Consider the following 25785-nt stretch of genomic DNA (forward strand, 5'->3'; position numbering starts at 1 on the left):
TTGATCTCGATGCTGATTTTCATCGCAACATTTTGTTCAGTGATAAGGCTCATTTTTGGTTCAATGGCTACGTCAACAAGCAAAATTGCCGCATTTGGAGTGAAGAGAATCCACATAAGACCCTTGAGACACCATTACATCCACAAAAACTGACTGTTTGGTGTGCTCTATGGGCTGGTGGAGCTATACTTCTTCCGAAATAATGCTGGAGAGGCAGTTACCGTTAATGGAGACAGGTATAGAGCCATGATAACCGACTATTTTGTTCCCGAATTGGATGGCATGAATGTGGATGAGTTGTGGTTCCAACAAGGCGGCGCTACATGCCACACAGCGCACGTCACAATCGATTTATTGAAGGAAACATTCGATGTGCGCATAATTTCGCGGAATGGACCTGTCAATTGGCCACCAAGATCGTGTGATTTGACACCATTGGATTATTTTCTTTGGGGATATGTGAAGTCGGTCGTCTACGCCAACAAACCAGAAACGTTAGGGGAATTGGAAGCCAACATTCGTGGCGTTATTGCCGACATACGGCCCCATATGCTCGAAAATGTGGTTGAAAATTGGACCTCTAGAATTGGCTTTATTCGAGCCAGCCGCGGAGGCCACATGCCCGAAATCATATTAAAACATTAATGGCATGAAATTATCCTTCCAATAAAGCCAAAATGATGGACATTAAAACGATTTTTTGTGTTTTATTTCAATTCGAAGTTCTATACCACTAAAAAACACCCGATAGAAGGATGGTCATACTACTCTGATCTGAACCAGGAAAATCACTTATGATATGACCTGCTTTGAAGTAAAGTTATATGCTCAGCAGTCTCTGAAAACCTTCGAGTTTCCCAAAAAAATGCATCGCAAAACTCACAAATAAAACAGCTGTCAGGGGCTCAAAGAAGAACCAGGCGCGGCTAAATAAAAACAGTCGGATGCTATTAGGTTAGATTAGAGGACGCCCAGCTGTTGTAGTAGACAGCTACTTCACTCCAAAACCTTTTGGTCCATTATGTTCATCCCGAAAAAGGCGTCGTGGAAGTACATTGGGATTTTGTCCACTGAGTATTGTCAGTATGCGGGGTCCACAGGGGGTGGTGACATCCATGCTGACAATACACTTCTATAGGGGATCTCCTGTAAACTAACAGTCGACTGCACACTTCCCAGAGTTCTCCAAGGTCATCTATCTATTGTGTTGCAAAGGAAGTCAAAAAGGAAGCTGTTTTTCAGCAGATAACCTTGATTCCTCAGTAGGGGGAGGTGCTACCGAACTTCGCGCATTTGGGTGGTTCCCCATCGATTGTCGCTGATTTTGCCATCAACTACTCGAAGTTCATCTGGCAGACACCTTTTGGCTCGAGTTAACTTGTGAGGCTGACTTAGCTGTGATTTCTTTCCTGCTCTCCTTCTTATAGTCGGCAGAGTACGTAGAGAAGGCTTGGAGTCCTGGCTTAGGGTGGGTCACTTGGCCTTGGGGTTTGGTTCTTCCATTGATCTGACCCACTTTGTCGTACTTTTCGATGAAGAAGTTGGTTGTGGTAGAAGCCACACGCCCAGATACAGAGGCCGATTCCGAATCAGACTTAACAACCCTCTGCGTCCTGGGTTTCTTTTGTCTTCAGCTCCCTCGACTTTGAGAGGAAGTCTGTTTGAGCAGAATCTCCCTTTGGAGAGGCAGTTGAAGTTAAGAGAGGTGAATCCTTCGCAAGGCTTTGAGTCAAGTCACTATCGCTTCAAATTTGACCTTTGGTGGCTATAGGGGTCGATGTTGGCGTTGAACCCAGCATGGCCTCCTAGGTCATCGGGATGAGTGAAATCTTATTAAATTCAAGATTTCTCTTGGGAAAGTCAGGATGTTTTCTTTCAAACATGCTTACCACCCTGAGGTGAATCCTAAATAATTTTGCTTTCCCTCATCGAGATGGTCGAGCGTTCTATGCCGATAAACTTCCTGAGGTCCTGGCTTCAAGGAGACCTGAGACCAAGGTCAAATTATCGTCGACTACAGTCGCTGGAATGGCTGTGGTGTCCATTTCGTTGTTGTTGTAGCCGCCTAAAAACCTACGTAGAAGCATAGGTTTGATGCTGGGTTGGCAGCCGCTGGCCGAAACACTATGGTTTCGGGTCAATCCGGTACGAAAAAACGCGCTGCCATTTAGTCATCCGATATGCTGTGCTCGGGCCCTTCAGAAGCACTAACCTGGCTGAAACTTTGGACCAGCGTCCGTTAAAATAGGGCTAGGAGTTGCCGGTTTTGTTCAACCAGACTATCCTTTACAACATCTATACCGGGTACATTTTGTCCGCCCCCACTCGAAACAACCGTCCCATCTACCATAGGCTAGGTTCCCCAAGTCCTGGTTTTTACCATTTCGTTGTCCGTGGACGTTGCGGAGTTTTTGTCGTCGTTACATTTTGGTGTATTTGTTTTGGTTAAATTGTTCGAATCCATGTGTCATTGTTTTAATCACTAATTCGTAGGAGATCGCTACGTAGGTTAGGTTAGGGGATGGGCAATCACTAATTGTGACTGCGTCACTCGGAGACCTTCCGGTCCATTGTGATCATCCAGTAGAAAAGAGCTGCAGGAAAAAGGAGGTGAAAAAAGGGAGGATAGGGGAAAAATAAAAAGAGAAAGTTGTTAGCGCAGTGAAACAACGTGTAGATTACAAGAATGTTTAAGAGTAGAGTGATAGCTTTAGAGTAGGAGAAAAAATTTATTTTTAATGGTAGGCAGAATAGTTGAATTTATTTACGCGTTCAGGTTGCGCTGTCCCAGCCACTTCAGATTTTTGATGATGTTGTAGATCATAGCAGGCCCCACAGTTGAGTAGAAAGTTAGACACGGTGGGAAGTGAGCACCTACTAACCTATGCCGTCTACCAGTCATTGCTGGGCAACGACACAAGATGTGCTCGATCGTCTCTAACTCCTCCTCGTCCTCACAGAGTCTGCAGTAGTCAGTAACATCCTCATCCCATTTGTTGGTATGGGCCCTGATGTAGCAGTGTCCAGTAATGACTCCCGTCGTTACTCTAACTTCAGCTTTACTCAGGTTCAGCAGAGAGTTCGTTCTTTTGACTGACAGAGACGGCCATATGGATCTTGCCACAATGCACCTAGGTTCATTATGCCACAATTCACTGGCTCTTTCGTCAGAGAACGTTTTAAAATTTTGAAAGAAATGACAAATGGGTGGTTTGATTGAGTCAGCGATAGCTAGGTCTGTGGACTGCGATCCTCGCCTAGCTAATTCCTCTGCTCTTTCATTACCCAGATAGTCGCGGTGTCCTGGTACCCAACATAGCCGGAAGCCGTTAGTTAGCGTTCCCAAGGCTGATCTACACTTAAGGACGACATGTTGCTGGATTTGATGGCTTTAAGAGCCGCTTGGCTATCCACAAAGATAGTCACCGGTTCAAAGATTTCTGCATCCAAACTTTTTATCAATTCCGCTGCCTTCCAAATCGCGAAGATTTCAGCCTGGAAGACACTACAGTTGCTGTCTAGCCTGTAGGTGTACTCAAGAGATAGCCTTTCACAGAAGACGCCAGCCCCGGTACCTTCCTCCATCTTGGAACCGTCTGTATAGAAAGCCAGACCGTCCAGAGGGGTGTTACTGCGGTTCCAGTCATCTCTACTAGGTATAACGACGTCTATATCGTCGAATCTTAGGACTGGTGATATATAGTCGCTCAGTTTTCCGCGTTGGTTCACATTTATGCCTGATTCGTTCAGGATACAACCATGCCCATAGGTACAACCGCGCCAGAGATCATGTTCATGCAGCCGTAGGGCACTGCGAGTTTGCCTGACACTTAATGCTGAGACTCAGTGGTTTTAAGTTCAGCATTGCGTCCAGAGCAGCCTGTGGTGTGCTCCTTGTGGCTCCAGTTATGAGGATCGAGGCTGCTCGCCTCGGCTGTCGATTTTTGGCGCAGTGAGTGCCACCAAACAAGAGAACCATAGGATAAAATGGGTCTAACCACGGTGTTATACAACCAGTGTATAATCGATGGGCTTAGGCCCCAACTTTTCCCAATGGAATTCTTGCATGAATAAAGTGCAGTCAATCCTTTCTTCGCCCTTTTCTCAGCATTCCTGTTCCATCGCAATTGACAGTCCAGGATAGTGCCGAGGTACTTTGCCTCGGGCGAGAGCTGAAGCTGCACTCCATCCAGTGTTGGTGGTACAAATACGCCGAGCTTACGCTTTCTCGTGAACATTACCAGTTCTGTCTTGGTTGGGTTTACTCCAAGGCCATTGGCCTTAGCCCAGCGCGACAGCGTCGATAATGCTCCTTGCATAAGCTCCGAAATGTTTGACGGAAACTTACCGGAAATCAGTAGTACAACTTCGTCCGCATAGGCGACAACTTTTATACCTTGATTGTCCAGGTCCGTCAAAATATTGTTTATAACAAGTAGCCACAGTAGCGGTGAGAGCACCGCTCCTTGGGGGTGCTCTAGTTACTGTTTTCCTAATCTGTGTCTCCCCAATGCTGGAGTTTATAATTCTGTTTTCTAGCATATTATTTATCCAGCAAGTTAGAGGTTCAGGTGTGTTAGCTTTCTTAAGTGAGAGTTTTATGGACTCAAGTTCTACGTTGTTAAAGGCTCCTTCTATGTCCAGAAAGGCAGCCAAGGTAAAGTTTGAGTTTTCCATATTCCTCTCAATGAAGCCAACCACCTCATGCAAGGCAGACTCCACAGATTTGCCTTTAATATAGGCGTGTTGTGAGTTGCTTATAGAGGCGGTGTCTACATGGAGTCCTTCGAGAGTCTTAAGGAGAAAGGATGATAAACTGATGGGTCTGTAGTCCTTTGGTGCAGAGTGACTAGGTTTTCCCGCTTTGGGAATGTAAGTAACTTTTACCTCTTTCCACAGACCCGGTACATATGAGAGAGCCAACTACGCCCTATAGATCTCCTCCAGAATTTGATATAAAAGCGGCGCTGCAAAATTGAAGCATCGCCGGCGTTATACCATCCGGTCCAGGTGACTTATATGGCTTGAAAGTGTTGACAGCCCATTTAAGCTTATTTCTGTTAACCACCTTATCAATGAGATCCGAATCCATAGGCTCTTGAATTTGGAGGTCGTCATATTCATTATTGACGGTGTCCGCATCCTTACAGCCTGGGAAGTGGGTCTCTGCCAGGAGGTTAAGAGTCTCGGTAGCAGAGTCAGTCCACGCACCATCTTGCTTCTTGATGCTTCCAATGGATTTAGGGTCCTTGGAAAGTAACCTTCGAAACCTAGCTGCATCGTTGACTCCTTCTACTGACTCACAGAAATTAACCCAAGATTTTTTCTTAGCTCGCTTGATCTCACTCTTGTATTTATTGAAACTCACCTTGTAGGAGTCCCAATCAATGTCGAGTTTAGTCTCATGCGCCCTGTTATACAGTCGCCTGGTAGTTTTTCTAAGCTCGCCAAGTTCCTTGTTCCACCACGCTGGCTGAGATTTCTTCCCAGGATAGGTTAGTGGACAGGATTCCTTATGGCAACGGAGAAGAACGTCTGTAAGATTTTTTACGGTCATATTAAGATCCTCAGCTGTTTCTACATTAATATTAAGAGCCAGTTGAAAATTCGTTAGTTCCGTGTACTTATCCCAGTTTGTTCTTCGCGGATTCCTATAAGGCATTTGGCGACCCCCGCCCAAAAAGACATCAAAGGATATCTTCATATGATCCGAGAAGGAACATTCTTTAGATACCCTCCAATTACATACGGCGGAGTCATCTAGATTAGAGAGGGTTAGGTCGATGACCTCCTCCCTCCCCGTTTATTGGAGGACCTATGATTGAAGTCATTCAAATAAACCTCCGTAGAAGAGAAAGGGCAACTGTAGCTCTGATGGAGAAAATCTATAAAGGTAATAGACAAAACCTTGGGCTTTACAACAAGGTCTCTGGACTAAACCACATACATTTTTCTCAAGTGATTTTTTAATCCATTTCATTCCGAATTCGGAAATAAATTTACTTTCCGAAATTCCCAAGGATTTTCTTCGAATTTCGTTTTGAAATGGGACAGAATTGAATCCGATGTTGTTTCGAAATTATATCAACTTTCGTTACGATTTCGGATCTGAGATGGGAAGTAGCAACCGAAATTCATACAGATTTCGTTACGTTTTCGGAAACATTTTTTGCATGATCAGAGATTATGAATCGTAGGGATACGACTCATATGGGAACATCTTATCACCACATTTACAGTTTTTCGATGCGAAAAGCGAAGCCTTCGGAATCTAAAAAAATATCCAATTGTGAAATTTTCTTGGTCAAAAATGTTAACATTTCGAGTTGTTTACATTGTCAGCTGATCAGACTTGCAAATTTTTGCGGGACAAATTTTCCCAGCAAAAATTTGCAAGTTCTCAGTCACAAAACTCTCCAAAAACCTCTCCAACCTCGCTCTCTTTTGCTGTATAATTTTGTTATCGAATAGCATTCAGTAAAAATGTGTACGAATTTGTACAAATTATTGGGTTATCGTACACACCTATTTATAGTATTTTTCCACGAAAATAAGATAAACATTGAGCAGCTTACCATTTGCAGATGTTAAAAAAACAGCTGATCGAACTTGCTAAATGTTGGTGGGAAAAATTCTTTCAGCAACTTTTAGCAATTTCTCAGCAAACAACTGTCAAAATTGTTCTCTCACTTCGCTCTCTTTTACTGTACTTTTGTGTAAAAAGACAGCATTTAGTAACATTTCGTAAAAATTATTACAAATTATCACGTAAAAAGACACACCTATTAACATTTCAAGTTGTTTACATTTAACAGCTGATTAAAAGTCAGCTGGTCGAACTACAAATTTTTACGGGATAAATTTTCCCAGCAAAAATTTGCAAGTTCTCAGACACAAAACTCTCCAAAAATCTCTCCAAACTCGCTCTCTTTTGCTGGATAATTTTGTTATCGAAAAGCATTCAGTAAAAATTTGTACGAATTTGTAGAAATGTTTGGGTTATCGTACAAACCTATTATATCCCACTCACATAACCTCACTTTCGGGTATAAGCGCTGTTCTTTTAAGACATTTTTGATAAATTTCTCCAGCTAATTCAGTACTACACATTTTCTCATATATAAATAAATATTTTTTATTAATTTTTTGTTAATTGTTTAAAAAATACACTGCTTGTCATACATTTAACCTCACTTTTTTAAGAAGAGTTTTCAAATATGCTTATGAATGTAAAATCATATGTACTTAATTTTTTTATTTCAAAATAATTACACACAGACTTACATTATTTGCATTTCGTGTTAATCCAAATGTAATTCGATGATAATTTTCCAGCTAATTTTCATGATTTTCAGCAACACTTGAGTGGGTCATGCTGTTTTTTTTGCATTCTTCGTGGTTTTTCATTTCTTGGAATTTGTTTAATTTTAGGAATGCTCTACATTATTCCGTGGTGGTTGTTAAAACGAATATACAATTTCTATGCAGTTGTGAAGAAGATATTGATGGGTGGATAAACTTTGGAACACTTTCAACACTGCAAACATAACATAACGTGTGGAAATGGGTGGGAGAAGGTACAATTTTTATTGCAAATAATTGCGCGATTATTGAACACTTGGTTGTTATTGCTTTTTGTATACAATTTTGTGTGTTTACATTAACATTTTTTCAGTTTTGAAATACTGAAATAAACAATTTTAATATTTTTTAGATTATTTTATTTATTTTTGTTTTTTTTTATTCTAATATTTGTAAAGATTTGTATTTTGTACTATGATCGAAACAAGTGCCTTTATAGGTCATGCCTTTCATTCACTATTCAATTTTCAACTTGCATTTCCTCTGCAATTTTCGTTGGGGATAGAGAATTTCATTTCCCCATTATCCACAGATTTAAAATTCATTTTTTTTGCATCATTTTTTCAACTGTGCTTTAGCTGGTAGCTGGTGGTGGCTCCAACTACCCAATAAACTTGTTGTTGATTCCAAAAATTCCTCTTGCATCACCCCAACCAACCAACAACAACAATGAACGACACACTACAACTTTATATTTGGGAGCCTGGCTGGTTTTGTTTCAAGGAATCTTTTTAAGGCGTTGTGCTTTGCCTTAACTTTTTTTAGTTAGAGACTTTTTGAACCCTCCCTTTATTCCTCGCTTTTTGGAATTTGCAATGAATTGGATTGTTACCTAGCTGCCGTTGCTTGTTTGTCTTTTTAGGCGGCCGGACTTTTAAAACCACTTTTTTCGTTTTAGCAGGCAGTTGAAAAAAAAAAAACAAACAAAAATCCGCCAATATTCAATTGCTGTACACAAAAAACTCACGCGCGCCTTTTCTTTAACCAATTTCCGTTGTGTTTAATTCACGATCGTTCCAACATGACTGAAGTAAGGTAATCGACAAATGTATCTCCACCATCAATTGGTGGCGATGTTTTGTGTGTGTGTGAACACAACTCAGCACCCAACATGTTCTATTGTGTTGTTTGTTTTGAAACACGTTGGAGGGGTTGTAACAGAAACATGTTGCAGAGAAAATCAATTAATTTATTTAATCAATTGGAGGGGGATACACTGGAAAATAATTTGCAAGGAAAGAACTATAAGAGTATGTTTACATATGGAAGTGTAAACAGCTGTTTTGGGAAAACGTGTGTTTACCTTAGAGCAATTCCATAAGATCGCGACAATCTGCAGAGCCTGCCTAATGGCTCTTTTCACTTTGCAGCGGTGTAATCTACTTATGACCTCCAGGGCATCTATAAGGACGACCTCATTTTAATCTATAAAGACGATTCCAGGCCCTCTATAAAGACGACATCCAGACTGTCTATAAAGACGACGTCCAGTCCCTTTTTATTGACGACATCCAGTTCCTTTATATAGACGAACTCCGGGCCGTCTATAAAGGTGACGTCCAGGCCGTCTACAAAGAATACCGACGACCTCCAGTCCGTCTATAAAAAAGACCTACAAGCCGTCTATAAAGACGACCTACAGGCCGTCTACAAAGAATACCTCTATACAGACGACCTCCAGTCCGTCTATAAGAACGATCTCCACGCCTTCTATTAAGATAAGGCTCACTTAAAAGTTTTATAGCCTGGAGGTCGTCTGTATAGACAGCCTGGATGTCTATAAAGACGACCTCCAGGCCGATATCCAGTCTGTCCATAAAGACAACATCCAGACATTTATAAGTTTTATAACCACTTTATAAAGACGGCATCCAGCCCGTACAAAAATACGATATCCAGCTTGTCTATAAAGGCGACCGCCACGCCGCACGGTGGTCGAAACCACTGATCTAGAGGAGCGAAATTAATAACATAAAAACGAATTGAGATATGTTACTGAAATTTTGCACAAAACCAGCCTGTATCTGTGGGTAATAATGTGTCAAATATGAACAATATTGGCTAATGTTTTGGTATAGCCCCCATATAACGGTACCTTATGATTTTCCGTATTTGGAGGATTTAAGCCACAATTTCGTTGCAAATTAGATGTAATTTTATACTTAGGGTTTCTAGTGGTCACAAAACATTTCCACCAAAAATTATGGACATAGGTGAATCAACGAGTAACGAACCTGTTCTTCTGTCAATGCCCTTACCGTGGTAAGTAAATTATATAGCTCATGGATAACAGAACTTAAAAAAAAAAACCCAAAAAACAAAAACCCCGACTGATGTTGGTGTTTAGGCCTTGGCACCCTCAGTCTTCACTTCCACAAGCGCAAATTCCTCTATCTCGTTGACGATTAGGAACATGGACACGGACAACTCTCATTTAATCTCCCCCTCCAGTTCGCGTGGTACCCCAACCAGGGGTAAGGTCGACAGCCCTACTTTAGACATTATAAATGACAGTCTAAATAGACAGAGTAGGGTCCTCCTATCCAAGATAAATGAGAACTTTCTCACACCAACAAACTTAGATGACGAACAGGTCGACGAGGTGAATGACTCAACTCTAGCCAACGAGGAAGAAATAATGGAAACTACCATTATTCCCTCCACAGGTCAAGCTGAGTCGTCACCTCTGTCCGACAAAATCGTTCCTCCAATTTGTTCAGGAGAAAAACCCTCACAACTTCTTAGACAAACTGCGGTAGATGAAGTTGTCGGAGAGTGTGACGCAACCATGGAGGTCATGGATGAGTCGCAAAAACCCTCAACCTCAAAACGCGCAAGTAAAGAAGCTATGGATAGGAAAGACTATCGTTTTGCCCCCAAGACCATCACCGAAAGGGAATTAAATTAATTAGGATAAACCTAAAGTTTGTGAGGAGGTTCGAAAGAAAATATCCTGACTTAATGATTAAGGATTTCCCAATTAACAAAATTCCCACGTCGCGTGAGGGAGGGTATTCTGCCGTAACCCGTATGGAAGTGACGACAGACTACCCTCCTACTACTATACCCGCCGGTGACCTGGCAAAATCACAGTCCATACAGACTGTGAAGAGGCCAACAAGGTCAAAAACCAGGCCCAAAAAAATCCGCTGCCTTCCCAAACCCCTCTGCTGCCCCTTCTTCTAAGCCCATAAATAAGGTGATGGAGGTGGGTCGGCTGATGGGCAGGGGGAAGCTCGAAAAACGGGATGAGAAGTCAGCGCCAGCGACGACTTCTTCAAAGCCCAGTGGTACCTCTAAGACCAACTCCACCGAGCCCGTAGTGGTGAAGAGGATGAGGTCCTCTGAGGAGCAACCACCGGCTGCGAAGAAATCATCGCTGTCACGGCCGATCATCTCGCAGACCTCTGCCGCACCGGTAATCAAGGTGAGTGCAGGAGCCAGTAACTGTGGGGCTATACACTCCGCCGCGACCACCACCATGCAAAAACCTTGTGAGCCGAAGGTGATCAAGGAGAGTGTGAAGGACAACACAGAGAAGAGCAACACTCCAACAGTCGCTGTCCCTTCACAAAAACCTTGTGAACCAGCCAGCGGGTGTCAAGAGAAACCTTGCACATCCAAGCAGGGTGACAGTGCGATGCGACGGACAGTTCCGGATGACCTGAGAGTGGCCATCATTGACAGGGCAGACCCTAATGGAAGGATCAGCACAAGTCACTGGTTGCAAATCGAGGGTCATCTTAGAGACGTCCTCACCTCAGACGAGGTGGATCGCAGTAAAGTCAGACTCGGTCAGTCTGCCCCCTATAAGGGGATAATGGTTGTTAACTGCGAGAATAAGGAATCTGCAGATTTCCTTAAATCTACGTTTAACAACCTTGATCCTCTTTGGGAGGGGAGCGATCTGGCTGCTGTCAGCATTGCTGAGATTCCGCGTGGGATGGTGACTTCAGTATGGGTCCCCCCTCCATCTATGGAGCTGGACAAAATACTGAAGTTAGTCGAGAGGCACAACGTCGGTCTTCAGATGGAAAACTGGAGAATTCTCAGTTCCTATCCGAAGAACGGCGGTCTTATCATTCGTTTTGCAACGGATGTTAGCGGGGAATCTTACCTACGCAGTCGAGAGGGGTTGCTTAACTTTGGATTGGGAAGGTTATGCTTCAAAATCCCACCAAAGCAACAGTAGGAGATAGGCGACAGCAGCACAGTGTGGTGCAGATTAATCTGCATCATTGTAAAGCTGCTGCTACCGAGCTCCTACTTACTCTCTCGACTTCCAAAATTGATATTGCTCTAGTCCAGGAGCCTTATTAATACAATAATAAGGTTGCTGGACTGAGTAATAACAACTACACTGTCCTCGCTGCCTCGAACGGAGACAAATGCTTCTCTCTAATTTCAGCAGAGGAGACATCACCACCATAAGGATGGACAGAGGGCATGGAAAACCCTTTATAATGGCCTCTGTCTACATGCCCTATGAAGACCCCGACCCACCCGGCGGCATCGTAAATACTCTAATGGACGAAATGGGGAGCAGAGGCCACATCATTCTTGGATGCGATGCAAATGCTCATCACTTCCATTGGGGAAGCAGCGATACCAACACTAGGGGTGAGTTAATTTTCAAATTCATTTTGCAAAATAATTTAAGAATTGGTAATAGGGGTACCACACCCACTTTCCAAAATAGAGTTAGAGGCGAAGTAATTAACATCACCGTAACCAATTTGGAAGACTCCGAAGTTATGGACTGGAAGGTATCTGAAAATTGCTCTGTTTCAGATCACAAGATGATACTCTTCAAAGTCCCCATAAGTTCGGAGAAAAAAACACCATGCAGGAATCCCAGGAGGACAGACTGGAACAATTACAGCTTACAAACGACTTCGGTGTTAAGCAATCCTCAAAGATTGTCTACAGCAAAGGAAGTCGAGGTTGCTGTAAATGATCTAAGTAAGTCCCTCCTGAGGTGTTACGAGGATTCCTGCCCAATAACCTACCCTGGGAAGAAATCTCAGCCGGTATGGTGGAATAAAGACCTGGCCAGTCTTCGCAAGGGGGCCAGGAAATCATACAACAAAGCCAGCAAATCTTCACTCAGTACAGATTGGTATACCTACAGGGTTAACTTCAATAAATACAAGAGTGAAATCAAAAAGGCTAAGCAAAGATCTTGGGTTTGCTTTGCTGAGTCTATAGAAGGAATTAACGAAGCTGCCAGGTTTCGTAAGATTCTATCCAAGGATCCCAAACCCATGGGTAGCATCAAACGAGGAAACGGCACGTGGGCTAACTCTGGTCTAGAGACTCTAAACCTGCTGTCAGAAGTTAATTTTCCAGGCTCTATACTGGTCTAGAGAGCGACTTGCAGCATACGAATCACAATCTGGGCTGCACGGCACAGGAGGAGGAACTGATCGACAGCATAATTAGTATCCCAAGAATAAAATGGGCGATAGACAGCTTCCAGCCCTATAAATCTCCTGGACCGGATGGCATTATACCGGCCATGCTGCAATACGCAGCTGATGCGGTACTGGCAACCATAAAGGAAATCTACAGGGCCTGTCTGCGTCTATCGTACATTCCTAACCCATGGAAGGAGGTAACGGTGACTTACAAAGCTGGGAAGCCTAGTCACTCACTACCTAAGGACTATAGACCTATTAGTCTTTCTTCCTTCCTCCTCAAAACTCTAGGGAGACTACTTGACTACGACATCCAGTCTCATCTAGATTCCAAAATCATAAGTAACTCGCAGCATGCCTATATTAAAGGCAAGTCGGTGGACACCGCCTTACACGAGGTGGTTGGATATATTGAGAGAAATATGGAGGGTTCTTGCTTCACACCTGCAGCCTTTCTCGATATAGAAGGAGCCTTCAATAATGTGAATCTGGAATCCATTCATATCTCACTAACTAACGCAGGAGTTTCCTCTGTCCTTGTTAGGTGGGTTGATGAAATGCTGAAAAGTAGGATCATCAACTCCCATCTAGGAGAGAGTTCCGTAAGGAAAAGGGTTTGCAGGGGTACGCCGCAAGGAGGAGTTTTATCACCCCTCCTTTGGCTCCTTGTAATAAACGAAATTCTTGTGAAATTCAATCAACTAAGGACGAAGGTGATAGCCTATGCTGACGATGTTGTTATCCTCATAAGCGGCAAATTCTTGCCGACCATATCAGACCTAATGCAGCGTGCTTTAGTGCAGCTGTCTCGCTGGGCTCGCGCCAATAGACTGGGTGTGAATCCAACGAAGACTGAGCTCGTACTCTACACGAAGAAGCGCAAAATTCCCGATTTTCCGCTACCAAAACTGGACGGTGTTGCCCTAAAACTTTCATCGGAAGCCAAATACCTCGGTGTTATCCTGGACCAAAGTCTTAATTGGAAAAGGAACACTGAAGAAAGGGTCAAGAGGGGTTTTATGGCACTCTATTCCAGCAAGAACTCCACTGATAAAAGTTGGGGTCTGAGACCAAAGATCGTACACTGGCTGTTCGATACGGTGGTCCTCCCTATTCTTACCTATGGTGGGCTTGTCTGGTGGCATGCTCTCGGGAACAGTGCACTTCTGTCCAAATTATCAAGTGTTCAAAGAGCCGCATCTCTGCTAATCTCTGGCGGCATTAGAAGAACACCTCAAGCCGCCTTGAATGTGATACTTGATCTCCAACCTTTGGACATCACTATACACTTTCAGGCGGCGAGGACGGCTTTTAGGCTTAGAGAGGCAGGTGTGTGCAGTGCTCACGTTTTGGACATGCTAAGGTCCTCTCCACTTTCACTGATTTACTTGAGTCTAGTGGTTCCAATCACATCAGTGATTATATACCCACTGCACTCAATTTCAGCCAAATAAAAATCACAATCCCAAGCAGAGATGCCTGGTCTAGTGGTAGCCCTCCTCTTGGCGGTCTGGCCATCTACACAGACGGCTCTAAGATGGAGGATGGCACAGGTGCTGGCGTCTTCTGCGAAAATCCACAAATTAAACAATCCTTCAAACTCAATGATAATTGCATCGTTTTTCAGGCAGAGATTTTTGCAATTAGGAAAGCAGTGGAGATGTCAAAGAACTTGGGAGCAGCCTTATAGTCAAGCGGCCCTCAAGTCGAGGACCATAAATTCAAAATCTATCCTCGACTGCAAAAACGCTTTGCTTGAAGTACGTGATATCGTTGGCCTTTGCTGGGTTCCAGGACACAGTGATATAGAGGGAAACGAAGAGGCGGATGAACTAGCAAGGGGTGGATCTCAGTCGACTGACTTACCAGTTGAGTCATCTATCAGACCACCAAAGTGCTACTACATCCGGAAACTTCGCGGTTTCTTTCTTGAGAAGGCAGGGCAAAGATGGCACAGGGAGCCTGGTTGTAAGGTATCCAAGGCAATCTGGCCTAGCTACTCTCAATATAGAACCAATTCTCTCTTCTCACTTAATAAGTTAGGGATAAAGACCACTGTAGGACTCATTACGGGTCATAACATGGTCAGGTCCCTAACTTCTAAATGGGACAACAATAGTGTAGACTATTGTAGACTATGTCAAGACCCAGAAGAAACAGAGACGGTCGAACATCTACTGTGTAGGTGCCCCTCGCTACTCACGAGGAGACATCGATTCTTCGGTAGACATGAGATAAATACTCTGACTTTCTTCTCCGACATAGATCCCATCTACATTTATCAATTTGCCAAAAATCTTAATTGGCTTGGCAAACAAAACTAATCAACCACTTTTCTATTCTTCTTCACACAAGGGGATAGAAACCGGCTCAGCTTTAAACCACATCCATACTACATCACCTCCACTGCATCAACACATCTTCAACTACATCAATACATCCTCAACTACAGCAGCCACACACCCACATCCATAACTTCATCACATCCATATCTTCAACTTCAGCAGCCACACACCCACATCCATAACTTAATCACATCTATAAAACCAAAACTCTACCTCATCAGAATCAGCAATAGACAAACCACCGCATACCATCCACCATATACACCAGCACACATCACCATCACAACCTGAACAAGCAATACTTCAAACTCTACAATAGACCTACCACAACACTCAACTTTTTTCTAAGGATGATCACAATGGACCTCAAGGTCTCCGAGTGAAGTAGCTGCCAACAACGGTAGCTGCGCGTCCTATAACCAAACCAACCGTACCTCCCGATTTAAGGTATTTGGAATATCATGACCACATTTTTCAACCGACTTGGCTGTTATTTTGCATTCCGTGTTATCACTGCGTGTAAAATCTTCTTACAAAAAATTTTCAATGTGGATTTATGTTTTGATGTAGTCCCCTTTTATGCTACCCCCGATTCACTGAATTCTTATTTGTTATCGCATATTTATTACCGGATTTAGCTATAATATGGTATTTTAGGGTCTCCGGGGGTAGAATTACACATTGCAAAAATTTCTCATGATAGGTCCATATTTTGATATAGTTCACATACAAATGCTCAAATACAAATTAGTATTAATTTCAAGCAAAATCCCATATTTTAAAAGTGCAGTTATCAGAAGATTTGCAAATATTTGCAGCCCTAATGTGGTTATTCCGCATCCAAAGAGTCCAAATTAATTCTCCAAAAAAATCGAACCCAAGTTCGGCCAAGTTTACAAGATGCACTCTATGGAAAAAGCGCGTAAAACCAATAAAAACCCTATATATTTTTTTTGTTAAATTGATTGCTATATAACTATGTACCTCCTGACACAAAACTATTTTTTATAATTTAAGTCACACCCTCCGCTATAATTTAAAAATAAATTATGTTCAGTTTTATTTCGAATTTATTTAAAATTGATAACATTGAAACAAATATGAAGAAAATTTTTTAGCAACAAATGTTTTAAAATCTGATGCAGCAAAATTTCTTGTATTTGATAGTAAATAACTGAGTGAATATTTGCAACAACAAAAATGAAAAAAACAAAATTTTTGTCAGCAAAGTGTCTGTAATCGATACAATGGAAAATATTTCGCAATTTTTTAGTTTGATTTTTGGACTTTCGCGCCGCTAGATCAGTGCTTCGACCAGTGTGGGCCGTCTATAAAGAATAACTTTCAGGCCGTCCATAAAAATTAATTTCAGTCCGTCAATCAGTGGAGGACCTTTAATTTGCCATCGACAACCTCCTATCAAAGCAAGATAAAAATGAAAAAAGGACAAGTGGATCCTGCTGACTAAGTATAAAACAGTGGGGTGTGGTAGATAGTGTTATGACGTTTTTTTATCCCTGTATGATATTTTGATGAGTTTTTACCTAAGATTGCATAAAATCTTAATTATAAAGTGATTCGATAAAATGTTTCCGCCCAAAAGTTTTTAAAGTTTTTAGAACTTTTGACAATCACTACAAGCAGATATTTCACTGAAAACTATGTACATATATATGGGGACACACGACATAACCAAAATGACATAACCGTTTGTTTCTCACTAATTTTATCATCGTTTTATAACATATATATCATTTAATATTATATATAACTTTATTTTATATATCATAAAAATTAAAAGTGGTTTGTGCGGGACCTTTTTAAAAATTTAAATGGAATAAAAGTTATTTTAGTCATTAATAGGCAAACGGCCATTCAATCGTGCAAAAGGAAATAATTTTTTGAGTAAAAAAATTTTCATTTCATAGAATTTTTTCAACAAAAAAAAATTTCAAAGTGATTTGTGCGGAACCTTTTTTATAATAAAATGAAATAAGTGTTATTTTAGGCATTAATGCACAAAGTTCATTATCACTACAGGAAATTTGAGAAAAATGTCAAAAAGTCATAAGTCTAGTGGTCAACGTTTTCAGAGGGGAGTTTTGCAAGCAACACAAAACAATGTCCGGATGTCGTGTGCCGACAATTTGCATCAGGATCCAAGGAGGTTGCATAATCGGCTGTTCACCTGCTAGCATATCAAACAACTATGGCATCCTAACAACGACATACGTAGTTCAGCACCCATTTCACTAGAGTCTGACAATCTTTCTATTATCGACACCATCAGCCCGATTTTTTCAACTCTTGTAGCCGCGCACATTCGTCAATCGTGAGAAACCCAACTGACTTTCCGAGAATTGCACAACTCTTCCGATGTTCGAGTAACTGAAAACATTTCCGGGACATCATCAGTAAGAAATGAAGACCAATGGGTCGATTCCGTATTGCGACGCGAGTCATGTCGCGTCGTCAATCGTCTCTGCGACAAAATTTAAAAATTGTACTACGCAAAGCGGTAAAAAAATAATCGTCATCGATAACAAGTTATCGGTGATGTAACGGAGCGTTTTTTGTTTTGATTTGAATAAATCAGAAAAAATATCAAATATCAAGTTGTACACAAAAGTTAATGTTTTCTAAAATGAGAAGGTCAGTGGAACTATTTTTTGATGATAGTGAAGAAAATATATGGCCTGTTCCTGTACTTTATAAAGTGATAAAAATCGTAAAAGTTGTAAAAGTTTTAAACGATTTTCATATAAATTTTGTGTACGGAACATGTAAAAGTGGTAAAAATTTTAAAAACTTTTTAGTTCTGGAACAGTGCTATAGTTAACGTAGCATCTATCAGGCCAGACTTAAGAGATAAATCGAATCCTTTGGAATTATTTTTTTAGGTTTAAAGCAGAATGCGGCACCTCTTTACTCGCGAGCAAGCAAAGAGAGCTTCTCTCTCCACTCACTAATTGAAACACCATGCACTGACAACAGTGTTTGCTCAAATTGTTGTTGTTGTGTGCCGAATGCTGGTTTAAAGCCTACTTTCGGCTTCCAAAAGACGCTGTTATTTATATAGTAGAGGCATTAAAAAATGACTTAAAAAACCCACAGATCAACAGCAATACAGCCACTACTTAAAGTGTGTGCTGCTTTAAGATTTTTGCAGAAGGAAGCTTTCAAAAATCTCATGGCAATGACTTTAACCTCGGGATGGCTCAACCCACATTGTTAAAGGTATTAAGCGAAGTTCTGGAGTTAGTAGAGGAAAAACTGTGTACAATTTGGATTGTTTCCAAATTAAAAGAATTTTTCTCAAAAAAAAAAAATTTTATTCAAAAACAAATTTACCGGGCGTTTTCGGATGCATTAACGAAGTACTGAAACACCAATATAATATTAAATAAATTCACTTTAAATAAATGAAAATGTTACTTACGTTTCAATTTTTCGTTTTTGAATTTGACGTCGTCGGGCGACTTTAGCCATACGTAATGGAAAAATTGCAACTGGCAATGCGACAGAACTCGCGTCGCAATACGGAATCGACCCACGAATTTGCCAGAAGTGGCCTCTGGCACACTGGTATCTGCCACTCTCGGGAATAGAACCAACCAAACTTCACTTTTTTGCTATAAAGTGGCAGCAATAATCTTTGGGATTGTGGGAGTGAACGGATGGAAGCCAAATAGTGGAAAGGCATGATTGTTGAACATTTTCATAAAGTCAGCTGCTTTGTTGTCATGAAATAAATCTCATGAAATTATGCGCTCTTATTTCGAGTTCCATACTACAGTAATTTTATGAAATTGCGGTAGTGTCCCCACTTGATCTAATAACGCCTAATGTCATGAGACAACAAGGCATCTGACGATACGAAAGTCAGCCTGTGTTTCTACACTTGGTTCCTTTACCACTTGGATCATTACAACTAAGTTTATGTAGCACATAACACACTATTCAAAATTCAGTCACCGTCGTTTTTATGAAATCTAGATTTTATTGGCATTAAAAAAGATCTCCATTAATTGAAAAAAACAAAGCCACGATTCTTCCCTCCAAATAAAACACTATTTTTTATAATTTTACTGTTGTATATATAATTTTTTCTTTTTTAATTTTTAAAAATAAAGAACAAATCTTCATTTTCTTTCTCTCTATGTATGCGTGTGTGTGTATATATCCCATTATCGTTAAACCTATAATGAATGATTGAATGTTTCAAATATAAACCCCATAAGATTTTTTGTTTTTGCACCAACAAAATTAGTACATAAATAAAGGTTGTGTGTATGTGTTTGGGTTTGCAATAAATTTAAACAAAAAATGTTTAATTATTGTTACTTTATATACAACTACAAAGTTGGCAACTAACAAATAAGAGGGATTATAATAAACTGACCAATAAAACGAAAATGGGATTCGGGTTGTGTGATGACTCAAAACAAACTTATTTTGTATGATTTAATAGTATTTAAAACTGAAAATCAGTTATGTTTTATTTTCATTATACCATAGAACGAAAATCAAAATACATTTAACAATCAAATTGTTTTTTGGAATAAAGAAAGGAAAAAGGAAAATATAAAAATTGTCACCCTCATCTGAGCGCTGAGGCTTAAAGAAATATTACATTGCAAAAAAAAGAACAAACAAAATCAAATGAAAAAGTCCTTTTGTTTCCCCTTTCTATTTATAGCGTTATAAACTAAACAAAACATGTTATTGAAATATACCCATATATACTTAAACATATAAATTAGAATTAATGAAATTATTCAATACCAACAAGCAAAGCAAAGTATAATTTAGAATTTCTAATCAACACCACCCAAAACGAATGTTGTGTTGTTGGGGGGCAAAACTCAAAAGCAAATGACGAGAAAGGCATTTCATGGTATTCTCTTGCTGCCTTCCTCCATTTTTATTGTTATGTGGTTGATGCTTATTAACATTTTGCAAAGAAAGCAAATGTAAACTATTATTTAAAAATTTTAACCTCAAAATCCATTCTATGTAAATTTAAACATTTTTTTGTTTTTGCTATTTTTGTTTTGTTGCAATAATCTATGTTTTGTGTAATTGTGAATTCCGTCTTTTTTGTTGTTCTTGTTGATGTTGTTTTATATATAGTACTGTTGTATATATTTATATATAGAATTTTAGTTATATTTATATATAAAATAATAATAAGAAGAAGAATGAAGAAAAATATGGAAAAAAACGCTCACATACACAAACAGGGTTGTATCATATTTTTTGTTTTGTTTTTGTTAGGAAAATTGTAGTAGTTGTAGGAGGCGGGGTTTAGGTTTGTTAACTTAAGGACAATTGGTTAAGCGATAACAGTCGTTCAACAGCTGCATTGATGTCTCCAAAAGTGGCAATTAATGCTGAAAGAAGAAAACATTTTAGTTTACGTCTTTAAGTAAAAAAGTGCAAAATCATCCAAACTACCTTGCAAATTAGCTTCACGATTACCAAAACCCATTGCCGTCAATTGTTCCAATTGCGATTGATAACGCACCTCTGGTGGTTGTGTATTATCCGCTGTGGTAGTCATGCCGTTTAACATACGTGTCATAAAATCATTGAATAGCTGGGCATTGGGTCCACCACCGGGAGCTGTGGCAGGTCGACTATCCGAGGCCGTTGTATTGCTAGTTGTGTTTGTGGTATTTGTATCTGTATTGGTGTTACCAGGTGGTGGTGGTGGCACACCCAATGAACCCATTAATCCTGGGGCGGCAGAACGCAATGATTCCATGCCTTGTTGTATTTGCATAATGGCATTGATGGCCTCGGGATTGGAAAGCAAATTCATTACCTCGGGATTTTGCATTTGTGCCATAAATTGTGGCATCATTTGACGTATTTGTTCTTGTAGCTGAGGATTATTAGCCAACATGGGACTGGTGCTTAGCAAGCGTGCAGCCATATCGGGATCTTGATTCATTGCTTCAAACATAGATCTGGTGTAGGGAGCATTCAAGAGGTTTTGCATCAATGAAGGATTCTCGGACATTTGTTGCATTAAACTTTGCATAGCAGGGGTATTGAGTACACCACGTGGTGGCAAGTCGGGATTATTGGCACCAGTACCAGTGGTATTGCCACGTCCACCCCAGGGATTTGGTAAGGGTTCACGATTCTCAGTGCCCATTTGGGGATTGTTTCCTGGAATAAAGTAAAAAAATGATAAGTAAAGTGACAACGAACAAAGTGGCGAATAAATGGGGCAACTAGAGGTAATCTTTCAGGGTGGGCAAGAAGGTCATTATTGATGACCTGTAGTCTATAAAGTCGGATTACAGAACTTTCTATAAAAAGCACCCCCTCGTCATCTATAAAGACGACCTCCAGGACGCCTATAAATACAAAGTCCAGACCATCTAAAAGATGACTTCTATTACGCTTATAAAGACAACCTTTAGAATGCCCTAAAGCAGCACCAGGCAAGAGAGTGCACACGTGCTCTCAGTAAACGGTTCTCTCTCCACACACACAATTCAACTAATTGAAAAAGCATGCACTCACACAATGACACCCCAAAAGTACGCAATAGAAGTAGATGGTGCCTATCGCTGCCATAAGGACGACCTCCAGACAATCTACAAACACGACCTGCAGGCCGTTTATAAAGACGACAACCAGGCCTTCTATAAAGACTATCTCAATGTCGTTTATAAACACGATCTCCAGACCGTCTATAAATACGACCTCCACGACGCCTATAAAGACAACCTCCAGACCATCTAAACGATGACCTCTAGGACACTTATAAAGACAAAATCTAGGATCCCCATAAAGACGATCTCCAGGGCATCTACAAAGACGACCTGCAGGCCGTTTATAAAGATGACCTCCATCCCGTCTACAAAGAAGACCTCCATGCCCTCTGTAAAGACGACCTGCATGCGGTTTATAAAGACGACAATTTCCAGGCCGTCTATGAACGACTTCCAACCCGTCCTCAGGCCCTCCATAAGACGCAGATAAAGACTATCTCAAGGTCGTCTATAAACACGATCTCCAGGTCGTCTATAAAAGCGACCACAGGCCGTCTATAAAGACGACCTCCAGACCGTCTATAAAGACGACCTCCAGACAGTCTATAAAGACAACCTCCGGCTAACAACCACCAGGCCGTTAATATAGACAAAATCCAGGCCGATTTTATAACGACCTCCATCTGTCTATAATAACAACCCCCAACAAACTCTAGCTGTCTATAAAAATAACCTCCACGCCGTCTATAAAGACAACCTCTAGCTGTCTATAAAAACAACCTCCAGGTCATCTATAAAGACGACCTCCAGTTGTCTATAAAAACAACCTCCAGGCTGTCTATAAAGAATAGATTCAGGCCGTCAGTAAAGACAACTTCCAGGCCATGTTTATAACGATCTCCAGACCGTCTATAAAGACGACCTCCAGCTGTCTATAAAAACAGCAACCAGGCTGTCTATAAAGACAACTTCCAGGCCAAGTTTATAACGATCTCCAGACCGTCTATAAAGACGACCTCCAGCTGTCTATAAAAACAACCTCCAGGCTGTCTATAAAGACTACATTCAGGCCGTCTATAAAGACAACTTCCAGGCCATGTTTATAACGATCTCCAGACCGTCTAAAAAGACTACCACCAGACCGTCTACACATGGGCGGAAATCGACCGTGCCGTGCAAGACACCACCGCCAGGCCGCCAATAACGACCACCTCCATGCCATCTACATTCGACCTTACGTTTTACATTTCTTTGCTTTTGAATTGTATCAAAATATATATCCACAAATGCGTACTCACCTCCACCATTATCAACTAATCCAGCAAATGGATTGCGTGACAACGACTCCGTTGCTGCATTCATCATTGGCTCTTGAATGTCACGATAAATACGCTGCAAAGCATTATAGCCACCAGGCACCGATTCCAAATTAGACAAAGCACGATCATGTGAACGCATTAACTCCTGCAACATCGAAGGATTACGGGCCAACTCCATAGTTTGACGCAGTAGCTCAGGATTATTTAACATGTGTGAAATTTCTGGATTGCGTTGCATTAAATCTTGCATTTGAGGATTTGAAGTGATCAACTGACGCATAACATCAGGATTATTCATCATTTGTTGCACCATGGGATTATCCAACATGGTGCGTAACAAATCACCATTATTCATTAGTTCACTTTGCATGCGTGCTTGTAGATCCATAAAAGTACCAGAACCAGCACCCAAAGCTTCCATGCCTGACAGACCACCCAAAGTATTCAAGCCAAATGGAGTTTGGCGTACATCGGCTGGGGGACGTTGGGTCGTCTCATTATTACGTGTTTTGGCTTTGATTACCAAATGTACCGTTAAACCATCCTTGATGTTGTGCGTTTGCAAGGTGTCAGTGTCCTTCATAATTTTACCGGCGAAAATCAAAACCAGCTGTTCCGGTTCTGCTTCAAATTTTTCAGCAACCAAGGCCTTGAACTGTAGATGAAACAACAAGAAAAAGAGAAAACAATGTGAGAAGAAAAGCAATACGATTTTGATAAATAAACAAATTAAACTTGCATGTGCTACTTGTTTGCGTTTTAATGGTTTGAGTTAGCTAAGGTCAATAGAGGTGTTAGCAGCAGATTTATTCTGGCATTGACATTTTGCAAGAACACGTCATGATTGTTTATCTTGCACATTGCTTTCTGGGTCATTGTATTTAAAACAAGTACGAAAAGAGAACTTTTCCAATTGCATATCTGGTAGCATTTCATCATTTCAGGTGATGATGGTTGTGTTTTGTCGTCATTCAGCACGGTTGGTTGGTTGGTGAATGCACTCACTGTACTTTGACACACATGATATGTTTTACCGCCACCTTTTATTCTCTCGGTAAAATCCACATTCACCCTCCCCTACTCGACCTTACACCCCTCACTTCTTCCACCTCACCCCTCCCCTTGACAAACAACAATTTACTCTAATCACACACACTCAATAATCCACTAAATGAGAATCATTCACAATCACCATCATCATCTACTTTTTAATTCATTACAAATTCTTTCCGTCCGGCGTAATACGCGTAATACCGCCACCTCTGCCTGCTGCCTGAATGGATGAGCTGACTTCCTGACACTTTACAATCGATTGTAAAACCAAATGAAATTCCAAGTTTCATCTGAATTTCTTTACTTTTTGACTTACATCCTTAATTCCAGAATCTTCATCCACTTCTATCATTTTCTTTTCTTTTGGTGTTTTTACATTAACAATAATTCTTCTATTTCCACCTTCAGCCATTTTGCTTTGCCTCTTTTTGCTGAGTAACTTTTACTTGGGACTTGAATTCACTTTCTCGTGTTATGCGGCGCTTGTATTCTTTGAATCTTTTTAATTTCTCTCAATTAAATTGAAAAATATTAATTCGTATATCCGCGAAATAATCGAAAAGCAAAAAATGTAATTTCTTGATGAATTTAGTTTTTTTCCCAATCGAATAAAAATAATTCGTCACTTTTTCACAGTAGTAGGGATACGCAAGTCAGTCAACTTTCGATAAATTGAATAGTCGAATGTATGGTTTGAAAAGTCTAGTAATCGATGATGACTTTTGGTTAATCGAAAAATCTATTTTCGACTTTTCACAAGTTTGGAAATGACACCCTATATTGGGTGTGTTCGTTACTCAATAATTCGTACAAATCATGGCAGAACTACCAGGTAGTGCATGGTAGAACAAATAGAAGGTAAAGTTAATACTACAACAAATACAACTCGAACAACAACCACAAAGGAATTTGTTTTTGTTTGTAACGTTACTGCCAGTTGTATTTGTAAACAAAACAAGGAAATGTCTATAAATTATTGGAATTTAAAAAACTAATAATTTTTCACATTTGGTTGAATATTTTGGAAAACATGAATGGAAATTCGTTACATTTTCAATTTTTATGTTTCCACATCATTCCACTAAATGCATAAATTCTCGCAGAAAGTAGAATTCTTGCAGAAGAGTTTCGGGTCGCTGGAAATTCATAGAAAAATGAGAACCTGTTTCAATGTTTTGTTTTAGAAATCAAAGAAGCACATGTTTATTAGGGCTTTATTTTTTTTTAAATTTTAACAAAATACCTCACATATTAACAAACGTTGTATCGCCTCTACAAGCGGGGATTTACTGCGCGGCTTATCGTTCGAACTTGGAGGAGGTTACATATCATTGATATGAAGAAGTCTTTCTGGGAAATGGTTTTTTCCGAATGATATATTTTTTCCCCCAAAAAATATATGTCCCTAATGTACATCGAAATAGAAATAAATGTATAAAATGTCATATGAAATTTGACACTAACGTTACAACCAGTTCAGTCAGCTGTGTATTGCTGCTACCTTTTCTTATTCTACCATGCAGGTAGTGGTATCACACCAGCTGATCGAATATGAAAAGTCAAATCCCTTTATAAAAAAATATTTTTGTTGTAATTTCTCCAACAACATAAAATAAGTTTTGGCATAACATATTCAAAATTTTACGATGCCACTACCTGGGTAATTGTGCCATGGTACAAATCCAGTAATTTCATTCGTTCTATCTTCGATTTGCTCTAGTAAAAGAATAAATGAAAAAAGCAACCTATTTCGATTTCGTCTCTTTATTCTTCTACCAGA

At 40.4% G+C, this 25785-nt stretch overlaps 2 protein-coding genes and 1 long non-coding RNA gene across 4 annotated transcripts in view; 1 reads left to right on the plus strand and 2 right to left on the minus strand.

The window, feature by feature from the left end:
• The window catches only part of LOC141397512 (uncharacterized), a 51033-nt gene extending 42661 nt beyond the window's left edge, over positions 1–8372 (minus strand). Inside the window, exons 1-2 of one of the 2 annotated variants that reach the window (XM_073973882.1) lie at positions 8195–8324; positions 7285–7537 (exon numbers count right to left, since the gene is read on the minus strand). The gene's annotated coding sequence lies outside the window, so the exon portion shown is untranslated. Of the gene's footprint in view, positions 1–7284; positions 7538–8194 lie in introns of both variants that reach the window. The other variant, XM_073973883.1, reaches the window with a different exon arrangement.
• Positions 8373–17734: 9362 nt separating this feature from the next.
• On the plus strand, positions 17735–18570 carry LOC141400019 (uncharacterized). The gene is made up of 2 exons (XR_012412057.1): positions 17735–17776; positions 18025–18570. It is a non-coding gene; the product is annotated as an uncharacterized lncRNA (long non-coding RNA).
• A 1004-nt stretch (positions 18571–19574) lies between these two features.
• Positions 19575–24695, minus strand: Ubqn (ubiquilin). The gene is made up of 4 exons (XM_073979421.1): positions 24322–24695; positions 22932–23607; positions 20582–21301; positions 19575–20517 (listed from the first exon to the last, which is right to left on the minus strand). The coding sequence occupies exons 1-4, from the start codon at positions 24415–24417 to the stop codon at positions 20441–20443; spliced, it is 1569 nt and encodes a 522-aa protein (XP_073835522.1). The 5' UTR covers positions 24418–24695; the 3' UTR covers positions 19575–20440.
• Positions 24696–25785: the final 1090 nt, after the last annotated feature.

Source organism: Musca autumnalis, unplaced genomic scaffold, assembly GCF_047663935.1.
Source record: "Musca autumnalis isolate F117 unplaced genomic scaffold, ASM4766393v1 scaffold_3, whole genome shotgun sequence".
Taxonomy (NCBI): Eukaryota; Metazoa; Arthropoda; class Insecta; order Diptera; family Muscidae; genus Musca; species Musca autumnalis.

Excerpts from the sequence above, each read along its gene's own strand:
- Ubqn (XM_073979421.1), bottom strand. The coding sequence starts at position 24,417 with ATGGCTGAAGGTGGAAATAGAAGAATTATTGTTAATGTAAAAACACCA. Across the intron at positions 23,608-24,321 it reads AAGATTCTGGAATTAAGGAT|TTCAAGGCCTTGGTTGCTGA; the intron begins GTAAGTCAAAAA and ends TTTCATCTACAG. Across the intron at positions 20,518-20,581 it reads TCGTGAAGCTAATTTGCAAG|CATTAATTGCCACTTTTGGA; the intron begins GTAGTTTGGATG and ends TTCTTCTTTCAG.